The 17,836-nt window shown below is 44.5% G+C and overlaps 1 protein-coding gene across 1 annotated transcript in view; it reads left to right on the forward strand.

The window, feature by feature from the left end:
• Positions 1 to 5,260: 5,260 nt before the first annotated feature.
• LOC306781227 (IQ motif and SEC7 domain-containing protein 2-like) overlaps positions 5,261 to 17,836 on the forward strand; it is a gene marked incomplete at both ends in the record, with an annotated part of 93,283 nt that continues 80,707 nt past the window's right edge. Inside the window, one exon of the mRNA XM_079273977.1 lies at positions 5,261 to 6,009. Coding sequence (XP_079130103.1) covers positions 5,261 to 6,009 — 749 coding nt within the window. The remainder of the gene's footprint in view (positions 6,010 to 17,836) is intronic.

Below are 17,836 nucleotides of genomic sequence, written 5' to 3' on the forward strand. Positions count from 1 at the left end.
CTTCTCTGCTCTGGACACACACACACACACACACACACACACACACACACTTCCTCCCTCCTTTCACTCTCCTGCTCCCACCTCCTCCATCCATCTATCCAGGCTACCAGTCTGGACTCGACACCTCCTCCCCTCCGTCCTCCTCTTCTTCCTACGGCAGAATAGCGGAGGAGAGAAAAACAACCTAATATTTGACCAGTGCTAATAACCAGAGCGCCGTCCGTCCTCACGCGCATACAGAGGGAGAGAAAAGGGCATCATCAGCGCTGCAGCAGCGGATCGCTCGGCTGTCAGACGCAGAGGAATGATAATTAGGAAGAGATTGACTCGGCAACAAGAAGAAAAGAGGAAGGAGGAGGAGGAAGAGGAGCTGGGCCTGCAGCAGTGAGGCGAGCAAAGGAATACATGAAGGAAGAGAGAGGGAACGAAGGAAGGATCCAACTGATCAAAATCTGATCAAGAAGACGGTGCAGACGAGTTTACTGTGTTTCTTTCTTGTTTTTTTTCCGGAGGGAGATGATGGTGACAGCAGCAGCGGAGGAGGAGATGGAGGGATGAGCAGGGATCAATAATCCGCTCTCCTCCTCCTCTTCCTCCAACCCCCACCTTCATCCCTCCATCACCTCTGCAGGAGCCACTGAAACCTGTGAGACTCTTCCTGGTTTTTATTCCTTTTGCTTTTTCTCTGGGTTCTGCATCGTGTCTCGGTGTGTGTGTGTGTGTGTGTGTGTGTGTGTGTGTGTGTGTGTGTGTGTGTGTGTGTGCGTGTGCGTGTGTGCGCACACACGCTCGTATTTGTATGTCATGTATGTGCGACTGTTGGCTATATAGGCCATGAGGACTTTTATGCGAGTGTGTACGTGCATGTGCAGTACGTAGTGTGCGATGAATGCATGGGCTTGTGTGTGATCTGCTTCACGTGCGTGCGTGCACATACGTGATGTCGAAGTAGGCTGCCGTGTGTGTGTGTCGATGGCAGATATCATGACTGTAAAATTGGCCAATTAAAAAAAAGTCCAGCTACTGTTGAATATAAAAATCCCAATACGAGAAAAAAGCCTTTTCAAACCGCCGGCACTTTGATCAATTCTGTGTGTGTGTAAAGTAGGAACTGCACGAAGACTGAGGATTCATTCCAGAGCTCGTTTTGCAATTTAAAACCCAGAAAATGTAATTATGTCGGACGGTAAATGACTCATTTAGAAGAAGCTCACGTTAAAGGACCAAGTCACTCAAATACTGAGCATTAAGTTCATTCATGACTTTGGAAAACATGCAATAAGTGTTTTGTTTGTTTGTTGGTGGCCTCCAGTGGGGCTTGAACACAACATTGACATATCGACTCCTTTTATGTTGAACATCCAGCAGTCACATAGCAACGTGACCGTTCATTCCGTCACCTCCAATATTCTCTCTTTTAGCTCTGTTTTTGGTCTCCACCACCTCGAATCTTCAGCTGCTCAATGCTCCGCTGTGTTCACCCGCCGGTGTCGATCTGTGTGCAGGTAGAGGACAGTGGTGTTGTTTCACAGCTTCTTTTCTGAAAGCGACGCTATAAGAGCAGTGAGCGTGAACCAAAACAGTAGAGTTGAGGCCGGACGGATCGACGAGGAGCTGAAACTCTCCATGAATCTCCATAAATTCTGTGGAAGTTGGTCACTACCAGAGCCAGACTTAACAGAATTCATAGAAGTTGATGAACTATTTATTCAATTAGAAAAACAACGTTTAAAGCTTATTGTGCCATTCGTTATGTCACAATCACACTTACTTACTTTATACGTTACTAAACGCACGCCTCGGTTTCTGCCTTCGCTTCGTAAATGATGTGTTTGGAAACGGAAACAGGAAGCAAAGGAGAGAGAGAGAGAGCGAGAGAGAGAGAGAGCGCCTGACGGAGACAAAGAGAGAGAGGGATGGTGGTCAGTTAGTGAGTCATGAATAATTGAATGTGCTTAATGGGAAGAGATATAAAAACTGAAACTGTTTGGCCGCTTTGCAACAGAGACCAAAGAGCTAGCCATTCCCTGTGTGTGTGTGTGTGTGGGCGTGTTTTCATGACTTGTGGGGACATGAATCTGTTTCGACAGTCCCATATTTATGGACTCACCTTCCTCATGGAGACAAAATGATCATTTTTGGATGAGGACTTGGTTTAACGTTCGGTTTAGGTCAGGGTAAGTCTCCAGGAAGTCAATGTAAGTCAATGTTATGTCCCCAAAATTCATGAAAACGCAACTGTAGCTACAGCTGAAACGTTTGGCAAAGCAGCAACGTTACATATTCGTGACTCCATGTGGCATCAAGAAATGTCTTCGGCCTCGTCCACACAGGTATTTAGAAAATGTAATTTGTTTTCCTTGCTTCTCAGTCCTGTCCACACAAATATGTTTTTTTCAAGAGCCTCCGTCCAGACGAAAAGCAAAAACATGATTGAAGCGCTACTCTGATCAGCGGAGGAATTTGGGAATTTTCAGGAGCTTTGAGAATGTCTGTTTGATGTGAGGAGAAAGAGTTTAAAAGATCCAAACGCTTCCTTGTCAGCTCACGTCTGTGCACCTGTCTTTGTGCAGCTGAAGTTATACTTTGAATACGAGAGCGTCTGCGTACCGTCACTTTATTAAGGCTGAGCTGCACTGACGTGTCAAGTCTGCAATCTACTGTGCATGTGTGGAACCAGGTGGCAACGAGTGAAGTCAAAGCTTCATGTGTTAAAGCTGCATTCTCTCTAATGTCCACCAGGGGGCGACTCCTCTGGTTGTATAGAAGTCTATAGAAAATGACTCTACTTCTCTCTTGATTTATTCCCTCAGTAAACATTGTAAACATGAGTTTATGTCTCAATCTCTAGTTTCAAGTCTTCTTCAATACAGCATGATGTTCATTTAGTACATTATGGTCCATTTAGAGTCACACAGACCATAAAGCAGGGGATGCTTTAGGGCGGGGCTACACGCTGATTGACAGGTCGACACCAGAGATGTATACGGCGTCGTCACTCCTCCTCAGTCCAGATATGATCACTTCCGTTCATCACTTCCACAAACTAATGGGTGACGTCCACTTCTCATATACAGTCTACGGCACAACACAGGTTTTCCTCTCTTTGTACTCATGGAACTGAAGTTACATCGAGTAACTATTTTTGTTTTGTGATTCATTCTTACTTTTTTAGCTGCGACCTATCGAGGCATAACGTTACCAGCGGTGACTCTGGGTGTTTTTGCAACTTCAGTGTAGAGGATTGTGATGTTTATTCCTCAGGATGTGTAACCAATCAGAAAGTGCTGTGGGCGGGACATTGAGTGAGACTACAGAAAGCGAGGCGGCTGCATCAGAGCCAAAGTATAACATCGTCAAAATCAGCAATCGGTTGATGAAATTAACTCATGCAATATTCGTCACAATGCTGAATATCACCAGGCAGCTAATCAGTTGTCCTGCATGTGGCTACCAAGAGCAGTGTTGGAATCTACAGTATCATCTTTGAATATTGCATGGAGAAAGTGATAACACAGAGGAGAAAATGCAAAGAAAGAGATTGTTAGACCAAAAGAGCTGGACTACGACGGGGGAGGGATAGTGATCGAGTGTAGGAGGAGAGGCTGATGGGGTGTGATGATTTTTCTTGTCTCTGATGGCTTAGACAGAGCATGTCATTGGTATGTATGGGCTCTGAGAGATCTCACACCCCTAGCAACCAGAGAGAGAGAGAAGGGATGGAGATGAGACAGTAACAGCCATATGAAAAGACAGAAATACATGGAGGACGATAACGGCACATGAGGAGAGCAAAAGAGAAAAGAAGGATCACGAAGGAGGGGAAAGAAACAAAAACAAAAATGATGGAGACTACATACGATGAGACGATGAGAAAATCTAAATTGGAATAAAAAGGGAAGTAAGTCAACTAAAATGAAGGGGAATACATTACATATGTCCACTTGACTCTGCTGTTCCTCTTTTATACTCTTCCTCTCTTCTCATCTACTCATCTACTCTTTCCTTTCTTCTTTTTCATGTGACGGATGGATGACATGTAGAAGGACCTGGATATGCCCTCCAGAGGGACGATAATGACGGTGAATCCCAGATGCCTCGCTTCATCCAGGAAGAAGACAAACATCTGACATGACATTTAACCTTCGCGCACCACTTCCTCCGACAGAGCGACTGCAGGGCGACAGGCCGAGTCCTGCCGGTGAACCCATGGACCTGGAAGAGGCGAACCTCTCCTCTTCCACATTTGTCAGGAGATGATCTTCAACAGACGTTACGTTTTTAATTTTGTGGAGCTTTAGGTTCCGTTGATTTCTCAAGGTTTGGTTCCAAACGGTTTTGTTGATGGAGAAGGTCTGAACTGGTCTCTTTTTCTGCTCAGAAAACTCTTGATTTTGGAGAATTAACCACAGGGGTTCAGATCCCAGGATTTTATTATGAGGCACGACAGGGAAGCCTGTGGTTAGCTAGCTTGTTTTGGAAGCTCTTGCAGTCTGCATCTCCTCAGCAGCATCGGATGGAGAAAAGAAAAAAAAACTTCATGCTGGACAATCTACAACTTCTCAACAATGATAATGTGCATCTTTAACACAGAGGGTAAAATAAAGTGTCCGTCAGCGTTGGTCTCCACACCTGCTTCTTTGAAACCAATGTTCTGATCTTCTGCATGGAGTGCAATGAGTGGATACAACTGACGCACTGACAAACTGTTGTTGTTGAGGGGAGAAGACGATCTCTCTCTCTCTTTATTTGTTCTGTTTTTTAATCGTCATGGGCCTGAACCCCAACAGAAACAGCTGACTGAACCAGGGGATGGTCGACGACTCTATAAACCTCTCTGATTGGAGCCAGCGAGGACGAGGTCCATCTTGATCTTCGAATCAGAACTCAAAGAAGAAAAAGTCCTCTCCCCCCCACTTACCTCTGGTGGGGGGGAGGGTGAAGGGTAGTTTAGTTTTTAAAGTGTAGGGTCCTAGGGCCATAGGGTTTACTTTTGTAGTTATTTAGACATTAGGTTTTAGGTTGTAGACTAGATTAGTAGAGTGCATAGTCTGGATAGCCCCCTGACTCAGGCAGCATTTCATCGACTGCAGAAGTTAAGCATTGAGCCTCAGTGTACAACCTGGATCTAACCAACTGTAACAGCCAACAGCATTTGGGCCCTCTAGTTTAGACTTTAGCAGTGAACCTTGGTCACTGGGCCTTTTCCCAGCTGTTATTGAGCCATTCCTTTTGTGCTAATTCTCAGACCAGAAAAGTAATGGATGCTAATCAAGGCCCGGGCCAGGGCAGCCCAGAAAGCCCGAACCGGGCCGTGGAGTACCTTCTTGAACTCAACAACATCATCGAGAGCCAACAGAAGCTTCTGGAAACTCAGCGGCGCCGAATCGAGGAGCTGGAGGTCCAACTGGACCGGCTCAGCCAGGAGAACAAGGATCTGCGTTTGGACCGGCAACCCGTTGCCCCTCCTCCGCCTGCTCCTCCTCCCGAGCCTCCTCTCCCTCCTCCTCCTCCGCCACCTCCGCCGACTCAGACCGTACCGACATCCATTTCTGCCAAGAATCACAACCACCAGCACCACCACCACAACAGCCAATACCAAGCTCCTCCCCAGCCTCCCTCCTCCATCCCCCTCCACCACAGCCACCACCACCACCAGTACCATCAGCACCACCACCACTCCTCCTCCACCCACCACTCCTACAACAGCTCCAACAACGCCAGTACAACGCCGTTAACGGTCTCATCTCCGGCTTCCGCCCCAATCTCCATGTCGATCCCCACCCAAATCCCAGGTCCGATCTCCTCCCCAGCTCCGGCTCCACCTCCGCCTCCTCCGATCCCACCCAGGGATCAGCCACGGCCCCACAGCCGACTGACCCGAATGCCTTCCACCAGCACTGGTACCAACACCAACTTTGTGGAGAAAGAGAAGGAGAGGCTTGAGCGCCTGCACAGAGCCAACTCCTCCAACAACCACCACGCCCATACCCTCCACCACCAGAAATCGTAAGTTAGAGTTTAAGGTTTACTTACTACAACCAAAGCCAAAGATAACACGAGAGGAAGGTGAACCTGATCCCAACAGTGGATTTAAATTAACAAAGTTCACCCTCTACCTGCTGGTTGGCAACTTTTTGCTGGCATTGAATGCATGTATCAAAGGGCTCCCTCAGAAGAACTCTGTTTTTAAAGCAATGACATTTCATGGTTGGTACATTCAAATGCTTCTTTAGATATTAAGGTCAGCCATTTCTAATGGGTAACATTTGCCTCTAAACTACTGTAGGGCATTGGCGTTAATATGGCATCCTACATCACAAAATGTCCAAACTCAAGCATGGCTGCCGGTCTGTCAACCTCACTGTCTGTTTTGCCAACACTCGTGTATATCTTTGACTTTGATCGCAACTAACTTTGCAGCTTTTCTCATGCAGGTTTTGTGCAAGCCATGAAATATGTGCCCACGTGTTCCCTTCTACCTGGAAACATCTGTTTGCTTGATTCTTCGCTGGCAAAAAAAGGAGCAAGCAACAGATTTGAAGGCAAAGCTGTTTTGCTGAATGTGATTTAAGCGTCTTGGACTCAACCACATAGGAGAGGTGACTTGTTGAAGTCTAACATTGAAGTGTTTCTTCCTCCAAAGGAGAGGGGCCAGCTGGTACCCCTGTGCTTTCTTTCTGTGCTGCGATTGGTGGACGTACAGGGTTGATAATTATTCATCCATCTATCAGCTAATAGTGCTACAGAGTGGGAGGTTGTGGTGAGAATTTACATATTGCAGGAGAGCACGAGACTCCCGAGACAGACGAACTAAACGACGCCAGCATCTCTCACACTGATAGTTGGCGGAGCGCAGACTGAACGGTGTCATGTGACGGATACTTTTGCTCAGCGATAGGATCGGTTGGTCTTGCCATCAAGAAATCACGCTGTGTTGGCTGTACTAATCACCATGGTTATCTCAGTAGCGTTTGGTTGCTGCTCTTGTTCTGTCGTCATCTTGTTGCTCTGAATACATTTTTCAATCAGAAATCAAGTTCGCTGCCTGGAGTTGGGTTTGTTGCCTGGCAACGCTATCTTAGAGCATCCTATCAGGAAGTGTTGAGACCGACAGGGCCTTCGTGCACGAGGCCGTGTGCTGCTCATAGGCGACAGGGCTGCAGTTGTCCCGTGCATGCACCAGGCAGCTCCTTTTGTAACCGGTAACACTGAACTGCTGTCCGTGGGAAGCGCCGGTCATGGCGACTGGTGTTGCCATGCAACCGTAGAAGGACAAGACTCAGTTGAAATGGTTTTAACCTCGCTCGCTGTTTGGAAGCGCTTAAAGCTAAGCTCGCGCTGCCGTTGGGGGACGTGGGGCATCGCCTCCTCTCTTCTGCAAACACAGAGAGAGCGAGAGTCGAGAGGCTACCGACAGAGATGAAGGCTGGGGGAACGCAGCGATGACTCATGGAGACAGATTTAATAGTACTGTTGCTTTGGCTTCTAAGCTCTCATACATCTGAGGAATCAAAGCGCAGGAAAAAAAATTAAAAAATCCTCGAAGCCCTGAGTCATGAGACGTTCAGGTACAGCTTATATCGTGAGAAAAAACTGACCCCCAGCTTGCAAATGATGTACCAGGCAGAAAAACAATGATGGAGTCTGCCAGCAGTGGAGATGAGGCTGATTCGTTATGAAATCTCACTGTACAATCAGGCTGCTCGCTGCCCCTCTTCAAGTCACTGAGTGTGATCCAATAAATCCCACACTGCACTGGGGCAGATTATGGAACGGAGGCATGATGGCATGTGGCAGGAGTTGCCCACACCGGTTTCTGGGTGATTTGGTATTGGGCATGATGCAGCATTATAAACACCCTCACACAGATTTACCTTGCAGCACCTCAGGCTGAAGCAGGAAAGAACAAGGAGGCAGAAAATATTGGAGGACATGAAGGAGCAGTTGAAACGTTCTGAACTTTGAGTGTTGAGTGTTTTAAACTTCTGTCGCACAGATATTTTCTCTAAATAGATTTCATTTATGGTAGCCATATTGCAATGAAAAGCATATAAAGCATTGGGTACAAACTGTGTCCATGGTCCTATTTTGCTACAAAGGCGCTTCAAACGCCTGCATTTGTGAACTTCGAGCTTTACACTCGGTTGTTTATAGTTCTCTTATCGTAGCCATTTTGAAATTGACATGCAGATGACATTTAGAGGGTTTTTAAGGGTTCATGGTTCAAAAAGTCCAGGTCCTGTTTGCCACACTAGTCTTGGTGGGTGGCTAGTAGCCAGAAAGCTTATGAGCAAGCCAATTGACTTGTATATAGGAATGTCGCAAGAAACGATACTTCGGTAGCAAGTCGATGCCAAAATTCTGATAACCCATTTCTCTAGGGAACCGCAGCTTCTGCATGTCCTAGGAATCGGGGCTTAAGGCCAATGGCGTCCCGTGGGCCCAAGGACGATATAACAAACTTCCCAGATAATGCTGCATTGTGAGCAACAGTTTGTCAGGAGCAGAGCTAGTTAAACGTTAGCCGGTAACAAGTCCTGCTCGGCTAAATAACGGAGCTAACCGCTAAAGTTTACGGAGGTTCCATCGGGTTACATTATGATGCATTCAAGCTCTGTTCAGTAAAAATTAGTATTTGGCAAAGGTAAATTATAACCTCATCATGATGAACATGATGAACACATGAAAAACTTCAGGGGGATCATCAGTGATTCATGATACATTTGTGAAAACCAGTAAGCAAAAGGTAACAAAGGAGTGTCTGTTGAAGTGGATTGTTGTTTAGTTTGTGATTTTTTTTATTTCATCCAAAATCGTGGAATTTCACCGTTATTGGTACTAAAATTCTCAGGATTTGTGGCATCCTTTCTTTTCAGCAAACTTAATGCATTTACAAACTCGACATGGCTTTAAAGTGACATCACATGACGGATGCCACGAAGGGGAGCAGCTCGGTGATTGGCAGCACATGAACTCATCACAGCGCTTTTAAGTGTCAACGACACACACAGCAGCCTGAACTCGAATTAGACATTTTAAAAACGTCGGTATGATCCTAAACATTTTCAATTAAAGATTCAAGAGTGAAGACGAGTAAGCGAGTGAACTCGGCGTCCTGTCGCCTCGTGTTCAGCAACATCTCAGGGTGGACATTTCTGAACAGAATGAGAAGCTGCACACAAAGTATAATCGCGATGATTTACTCTGACCTCAGTTTCAGCTCGTATTCAAAGGGCACACTCTGGTTTACCCCCAGATATATGTAGTCATTATTATAATTGCAACTCTAGGACCACAACCTCTGCTGGTACGATGATTATAGAAACCTTTAGATGATACGAACACGTGACGGTGCCATAACCATCGTTAGACATCGGTGCTGTGACATCTCGTTGATCGTATCGAAGGGGAAGACTGATGGAGAGCAGTTATGGTGATGAACAGAGAGAGAGAGAGATGTTCTGCAGTGTGGGTGTGGAGCAGTCAGATCTGTAGGATTCACATGGATGAAGAGAGGAGGAATTTAAAGAGGATGCATCGTTCACTTTTCTGTTCTCTTCTGCAGATTCCGTGTTTACGTCCTTCCTTCCTTCCTTCCCTCCTTGTCTCTTCCTGGCATTAACCTTTGATCTCTATCTGGATAGCAACATCTGGTTTTTGGGCCTTTGCATAAACCTGGAGTCCGGCTAATGTAACTTACATTTACCAATGTTGAAAGAAAATGAATCCCAGCCAGCGGAGACAGATGCTAGCAACAGTGCTAGCTTAGCTTCACTCGCCGGTCACATGAGCGTCGTCTTTCAGTCTTGAGTCGAATGAGGCGACGCTGCAGTTTGGGCTCTACTTATCTTTCCTTTTGCAGAGATAGAAACTCTGTTAAAAGGGTTAAAACTCCAGCAACACTCATATCTGGTGTCTGCGCTGATACAGACCTTATTGAGCAGATCAGTGGGAATGTGACCGGTTATAAAAAGTTTCTTTGTCATTAGGAAACTCAGTGTTTCAGCTATCGGTGACATTCATTCAGTCACATCATCCCCGGCCTCTTGTTACCTCACATCAAGTGAGAAATAAAGGTTTTAAATGTGGCCGAGAACTGGGTTCTGATCAGTGATTGTCTTTTTAGCAATTGAGGTAAAATGAAGAATATCAAACAAGAACTATATTTTGAAGAAAGCGTTTTTGCAAGGTTTCATTTGGAACCCTTTTCATCCACAGAACCTTTTTCAGAAGAAAGAGTTCTTCAAGGATTGTTAAAAGCGTGGGTGTTTATAAGGGAACAATCCAGAACCACAACCCCCCAAAAACTGTGGATTGTTTTGGGTCACACTGCAGCACAGTCAGCCCTTTAGGGTTCAAGAGAAAACCCTTGAAATATAAAAGGGCTCTTGTTAGAACCCCCTGAAGGGGTTCTAGATGAAACTCTCAAGACTATAAAGGCGTTCTTAGTAGAAACCCCTGCTCGGGTTCTTGTTAGAAGGTGGAAAGGTTCTGTATAGAACCTCCAGAGAGGGTTCTGGGTGGAACCATTACACCAAAGAAGGGGTTGGTGGAATTTTCTTTTACAAAAGGTTATGGATATGAGGACAAGCTGAAGAACCCTATATGGTTCTAGTTAGCACCAGTTTACAGACCAATGGATGACATCACGGTGACTCCGTCCACTTCTTATATACGTCTGTGGTATGAAACAAAAAAGTAAAAGTCAAATACAACCAATCATATGAATAGATTTCATTTATTCTTTATTTTATTTCCATTTAGTTAGACCTGATCACAGTGGGATCCAGACCACGACGATCTAATGGCCACCGGTTCTGTGTTTTCCAAGAATAGATCTCCATGATGTTTCTGTTATTTGAGCCCTTTCCTGCTCACAGCAACACAAAGTGGACACGATGTCGACAGGATTTTAATTTTGGACTTCTGATAGCATCTCTCTTTCTCCCTCTTTGACCCTGTTTCTGTAAACAGCTGCCGACATCTCGTCCTCTGTGTGCTGATGACGATACCAGGAGTGTAAATGAGCTCGGTCAGCTGCAGTGTGTGTGTGTGTGTGTGTGTGTGTGTGTGTGTGTGTGTGTGTGTGTGTGTGTGTGTGTGTGTGTGTGTGTGTGTGTGTGTGTGTGTGTGTGTGTGTGTGTGTGTGTGTGTGTGTGTGTGGTAGTTCTTCAGTGTCCTGGAAACAATCCTGTCAAGTGTAGAGGCTCACGCAGCGTCCTCCATGTGTTAAATTCATGAAGAAAGGTCTCACGGTGTATGTATGCGTGCGTAAGCAAGCTAAAAGTCTTGTCTCAGTAGTTTATCGGAGGTCGACTAAAAGCTCCTCATCAGCGCTGACCGGTGCCGGATACTCCTGAGCTAAACATGCTTCCAGTAACAAAACGGCACCAATCGAACCGCTCGGATCAGGCAGGAGGCCGATGACAGACGAGCACACGGCTCTTCTTAATGAGGTCGGCTCACACAAAGTGCTGCACGCGTACGTCGTTGTCACACAGTGATTTATTTACTTGTTAAAATCATGTTACACTTTTGGATTTAATTCAAGCCGTTTGAGTTCAGCTGATCAGTATCTGTATTAAACTTCAACTTGATGCAGGCTGTATTGGTGATTATCAAACCAGCTTCACCCTACATGGTGACCACCAGGGGGCGACTCCTCTGGTTGTATAGAAGTCTATAGAAAATGACTCTACTTCTCTCTTGATTTATTCCCTCAGTAAACATTGTAAACATGAGTTTATGCCTCAATCTCTAGTTTCAAGTCTTCTTCAATACAGCATGATGTTCATTTAGTACATTATGGTCCATTTAGAGTCACACACACCATAACGTGCCTCACAGAGCTGTTTGCCTTTTCACCTGGAAATAAACCAAGAAACAACCAGAATATGGAATATTTATTGACTATTTTTTATTCAACTGGTTTAATAATTTAAGACTGGACTAAACAGAGTCTATATGGGTTTGTTATACATAATACACGGCCTTTGATATAAAAGATGCAGATGATAATAATACTGGGGCTCCCTGGATTACGTCTTTGTCTCTCTGGTTTCTGACTGGTCTGAGAGAAACATCTTTATCAACATCTTGTCACAGAAAATCACTTTTTTACAGCTGAAATGAACTTTTAATGCATTACACCATTTCTTAAATAATTTCCAGTCCAGTTTAGTCACAAAAAACTCAAAACCTCTTCATCAAACTTGTCCCCTCCGGCTCACCGTAGTCACCCTGCAACTCACACAATCTAATTGGAGAGAGTGTGTATAGGTGTGTGTGTGTCAACATCTAGGTCAGCTGTAGAATCATTACACCATCAATCAACAAGACTGATATCATCTGACACGCGCACACACACACACACACACACACCTTCAGTAAATTGTGCACAGCGTCACGTCTCTCCCTCCCTCTCTCAGTCCGTCTGTCGCTTATATTTCGCAACATGGAAATGAGACACGAGCTGGCTGGTGGTGGTGAAGGTGGAGCCGCCCTCCTCCTCCTCCTCCTCCTCCTCCAGGAGGAGGGGACAAATGCTGCGTTGTCATGGCAACAGCTGGGTATAAGCTGAGGAGGTGGAGGAAGGAGAAAGTGCCACAGGTTTCATAACAGCAGACACACTCGGCTCCTCTTCAGCTTTCTCTTTTTTCTCTCCATCCACTTGCTCACACATTTGCATTTTCAGCTGAGCCGCTGTGACGCAGAGCGACGTCGCTGTGACCAAGCAGAAAATGTAAACCCATCGGCAAACGAATGCTAAACGTGCTAACGTGCTAACGTACCACATCCAGGCCAAAATGTCCTCTTTTATAGAATACTCTTCTTGAGAGCTGCTGTTTCCTCCCCACTCTGATCTTCCTCTCCTCTAAATGATCTCAATGTTCCTCGAAGTAGAAACACTTTATTTCATTGTTAATCTAGGACGGGTAACGTCGGACCAGACGGCGCTAAAAATGTATTTTCATCTGTGGTTGAATCAAACGTACCTTTGCACATACAAGGAATTTGGGTTTTTGGATTTGTGTGTGTGCCAATAAACACAGTGCAATAGTTTCAGACATTTAAGAACAAATAATGAACATTTACAATGGAATAAATAAACTAAAAGTACCTTCAAATAAGTCTGTTATTAAAGTGTCAAGTGTCTATTTAAAGTGAAGATTAATAATGCCAAAGTTACAGAGATTAAAGAGCAATTGCAGTAAATCAAACTCTTACCAGCAGCAATCCCAACACCTTTAAAGTAACAAATAAATACAAGTATGGCAACTAAGAAGCTGATTTTAGAGGTTAAAGGACCTTTTGTCAGCTCTAAATACGACAATACCCATGAGCCTCAGCGCCCGTTGCTATGGAAAAGAAGCCATCAGTTGTTTGTTCTGCAACCCTTTCATAATGTGGATGTAATGAGCTCTGCAGGAGCGAGAGTGCAACTTTTAGTCTTCAGTAATCATTTCTTTACTTATTCATGTGTTCATCCATATTTGTTCTGACATAAGCGAAGTAATCAGCTGTTTTATTTATGTTTTTGTTTTTTCCTTCACTTCCAACGATTTTAACTCTTATTTAAAACAGTTTAATTTTGTCAAAATATTTTATTTACACGTGAAATAGTTCAAATTAAATGATTCGAACTTCCTCACAGAATCCTGTTGAACTCGATCTGGAATGAGTTTGATTATTGAACTGTAAATATTGATTGAAGAGGTTTAAACTGATTTGCTAAAGTTAATTCCAGCTCGTTTCAGGGTGCTTTTATTGTGAAACTCTTGACACTGAAACAGGAAGCGGTTCCTGTTTAAATATAAGCTTCCAGTTTATTTGTTCTTTTGTTAAATTAAAAAGGGTTTAGTTGGTTACATGTTGTAGTCCTCATCAGCATGGTTTAAAAACTTTAAAACGATACCGAAATATGAACTTTTGTCCAGTGTGAACTGAGGAATATATGACTTGAAATATCACTAATAATAACCCCGCCTGTGTTCACCTGAGTGAAAAACACTTACAAACACTCATTTGTAAACGTTTAGCTGCATGAAGGCGCTTTAATGTGCGCGTGACGTCCTGCTGTAAACGCTGATATCTGGCAGCAGATCACACAGATGGCACCCAGAATATTCTGGCAGCCGGCTGATGTGATGATGTGACGAGTTTTATTTTTCATGGTGCGTCTGTCCGGCTCTGTACCGAACAGCTGACTGAAAGGAAAGGATGCCGACTTTAACCCTCTGAACCCCAAAACCCAGAGAGAGGAGATGGGGAGGGGAGAGGAGATGAGGGGAGAGGGGAGGAGATGAGGGAAGGGGAGAGGAGGAGAGGAGGGGATAGAGGAGGGGAGAGGAGGGGAGAGGAGGGGAGGGGAGAGGAGATGAGGGGCGAGGAGGGGAGAGGAGAGGCTAAAACATGTGAATACCAGAATGGGAAGGGGAGAGGAGGAGAGGAGGGGATAGAGGAGGGAAGAGGAGAGGAGATGAGGGGCGAGGAGGGGAGAGGAGAGGCTAAAACATGTGAATACCAGAATATATATCGTACAAAAAGCCTCCATTTTTTTCCAACATTGGTAACACTTGAAAACATGTTGGATATATAGATTCCAGTGTTTTCCAATTTTTGTAAAATAAATGATCAAAGAACTTTTTTATTGTTCATGATTTATGACATGGTAACTGTTATTCTCTACTTCTAGATATGATTGTTTTTGACTTATCTTTATTTCCATCTTCTGGTCCAGAAAGGACATCCAAGAGATCACGAAACAAGTAAAAACCTTCAAGTATTATTATCACGGTCTTCTGGAAATGATTCTGTGTGTGTGTTTGTGTTTACCTGTCTCGTGGGGACACTGTCACATTGTGGGGACTCGTCTTTTTGCTTCTTAATTAATTGTCTTTTTTTCTCAAATATAATCAAAAATAACTGATAATAGTATCGATAAGGAACCGTACAGATAATCAATATTCATAAGAGTACTAGTAGTCATAAAATCCTAACGATACCCATTCCTAGTCATGAAAACACAACTGTGTCTGTGTATGTAGGTGTTTTACCAGTCTTGTGGGGACTTGCCTTTTTTGAGTGGATAAAATTGGGACAATTGCACGTTCTCATAACGTCATTCATTACATTTCAGTGTGATAACTTGGTTTAAGGTTTTGGTAAAGTTAGATTTAGGGTTAAGATTAGACTGGTAGCGGTTATAGTTACGGTAAGTCTCCAGGAAATGAATGTAAGTCAATGTGATGTCTCCCAAAAGTCATGAAAACACAACTGTGTGTGTGTGTGTGTGTGTGTGTGTGTGTGTGTGTGTGTGTGTGTGTGTGTGTGTGTGTGTGTGTGTGTGTGTGTGTGTGTGTGTGTGTGTGTGTGTGTGTGTGTGTGTGTGTGTGTGTGTGTGTGTGTGTGTGTGTGTGTGTGTGTGTGTATGTGTGTGTGTGTATGTGTGTGTGTGTGTGTGTGTGTGTGTATTGAGGCCAGCAGTGCAGTATCTCCCGTGTCGTCGGTAGAAAATGTCTGCTGCTCTGCGTCTCGGTCTGATGACATCGTCGGTAATCCATCCACACTACCGCACAACCCGAGAGGACGGCCGCACTGCATGCTGGGAAAGAAGCTGCCAGCGAAAAACGTCTTCAGCTGCTCACTGTCATCAGAGATACCCGACACAGTGCCGGAGCTAATGAGGGATTACGTGTTTGTTCTTTACAGAACTTTACTTCGATACTTCCACACTCTAGTTAGGGGTGTTCTTTATTACCCAGAATGCCTGTTGATAATTCCCTGAGACTGTTGAGTATAAGCGTGTACGTGAGCAAGACTAGCAGGCGAAGGGTGAACAAATTTACTGAGTTGTTTTACATGAATATAATACAACTGCTATTCGTTGACTTTAATTCATGTGAGATATTATTGAGTGACTCAGCTTCTCAGTTTCAAATGAAGAGAGATTCGTTGTATGTGACATCTATTAGGTTTTGTGACGTCATCACAATTTTAAAAAGCATACAAATCTGAACAAACATCGAGGAGTTACTGCAGCTGAAGGAATGGGACATAAAAGGGAAGGAGCGATATATCATATATTGAGGTGCTTGCCAATATACAGCTCTAACAGTGACTACATCCACTTCTCATATAAAGTCTCTACATTAGACAACAACCTGCATAGCGCTCGTTGGTGCTCTTCTTGTGATTGGAACAGAGTGAACTCACACAGAACCCGGTGACAGACATACAGATGACTGTATATTAATATAGTCATGTGTATAACATGTGCCACATACTGCACACGGACACGTGCAAATCAAACCAAACGGATCAGAACACAGAGCAGAGCAGCACAAAAGAAAAAAGTTTAGATTCCTGATCACGTTTTTTTGACGCCAATACTAATTATTGATCATTGATGATACCTATTAACAGATATAGATCCCTTTGTTGTTCGATTATAGCAGCTGGTCTACGAGGATCCAGACTCTTTTGGGGGGGAGGATTTGAATCGATGTTTTAGGTGACCTGACCCTTTGAATAGAAACCCTGGAGACCTGGTTTGGTGGTTGAATGTGAACTACAGCATCTGCTAGCTGTTCAGAGAGTGTGACAGCAGCAGCCCGGTTGTGTGTGTGTGTGTGTGTGTGTGCGCGTGCGTGCGTGTGTGTGTGTGTGTGTGTGTGTGTGTGTGTGTGTGTGTGTGTGTGTGTGTGTGTGTGTGTGTGTGTGTGTGTGTGTGTGTGTGTGTGTGTGTGTGTGTGTGTGTGTGTGTGTGTGTGTGTGCGTGCGCGTGCGTGCGTGCGTGCGTGCGTGCGTGCGTGTGTGTGTGTGCGTGCGTGTGTGTGTGTGCTGCATCAGTGCTTTCTGCCGCAGGCTTGTTGAATGGAGCTGCACTGTAGTTAAATATCAGCAGCCTAGCCTGCACCTGAGTGTGTGTTTGTGTTGGTATTTGGTCCTCTGCCACTGTGTTGCTGTGCATGCATGCACTCGCTGCAGTGTGTGTGTGTGTGTGTGTGTGTGTGTGTGCTGCAGGGGAAACTAGGCTAGCTGATATGAATAGAGCAGTGATGAATTACCTCTCAGAGCCGAGCCGCAGGACAACACCCTGGAGTCCACCTCTCTGTGTGTGCGTGTGCGTGTGTGCGTGTGCGTGTGTGTGTGTGTGTGTGTGTGTGTGCGTGCGTGTGTGTCAGCTCAGGCAGTATGGGCCAAAGCAAGATGTGTTTGTTTACTGTGGAGAGATAAAGGTTGAGCTCCTACATGTGGATCCTGCCTCCTAAATGAACTGAAGATGTTCTCATATTTCTCTTATTAACTACCAGACGCGACATGTTGATTAGCGATTCGTCTTTGTGCTAAGCTAAGCTAACAACAGCCAGACGTGAGAGTGGTATCAAGTGTATTTCCCAACATGTTGGAACAGAGCGATAAGTAAATCCTATTTCAATGTTCATATGAGCGCCTGGATACAGAGACAGACTTTAATGATTCAAAGGTATTTCTCTGCTGTTGGTGCACACTTGCAAGCTTTTCCTTTCCAAGTTTATAAAGTGAAAGTATCTTTAAATATACAAGCAACATTTTTTACTTTAAAAAAATATCCAACCCACCTTTCTGTGAATCATCTAAAGATATAGAGCGTCAGTGTGGGGAGCTCATTGTGTGCATCATAAGTAGCCACACAACGTGATCGACACATTTTAAAAAGTATCGTATGTAAAGTCGACAAACAGACATTAATGACTTAATGACTAGGCACTAAATAGTTAAAACAATGATTTTGTACATTTAGTAAATACTGAAGGAGATTCAGTCTCTCCTGAGTTTGTATTATCGGCTC

The sequence above is a fragment of the Melanostigma gelatinosum genome (genome assembly GCF_949748355.1).
Source record: "Melanostigma gelatinosum genome assembly, chromosome: 8".
Taxonomy (NCBI): Eukaryota; Metazoa; Chordata; class Actinopteri; order Perciformes; family Zoarcidae; genus Melanostigma; species Melanostigma gelatinosum.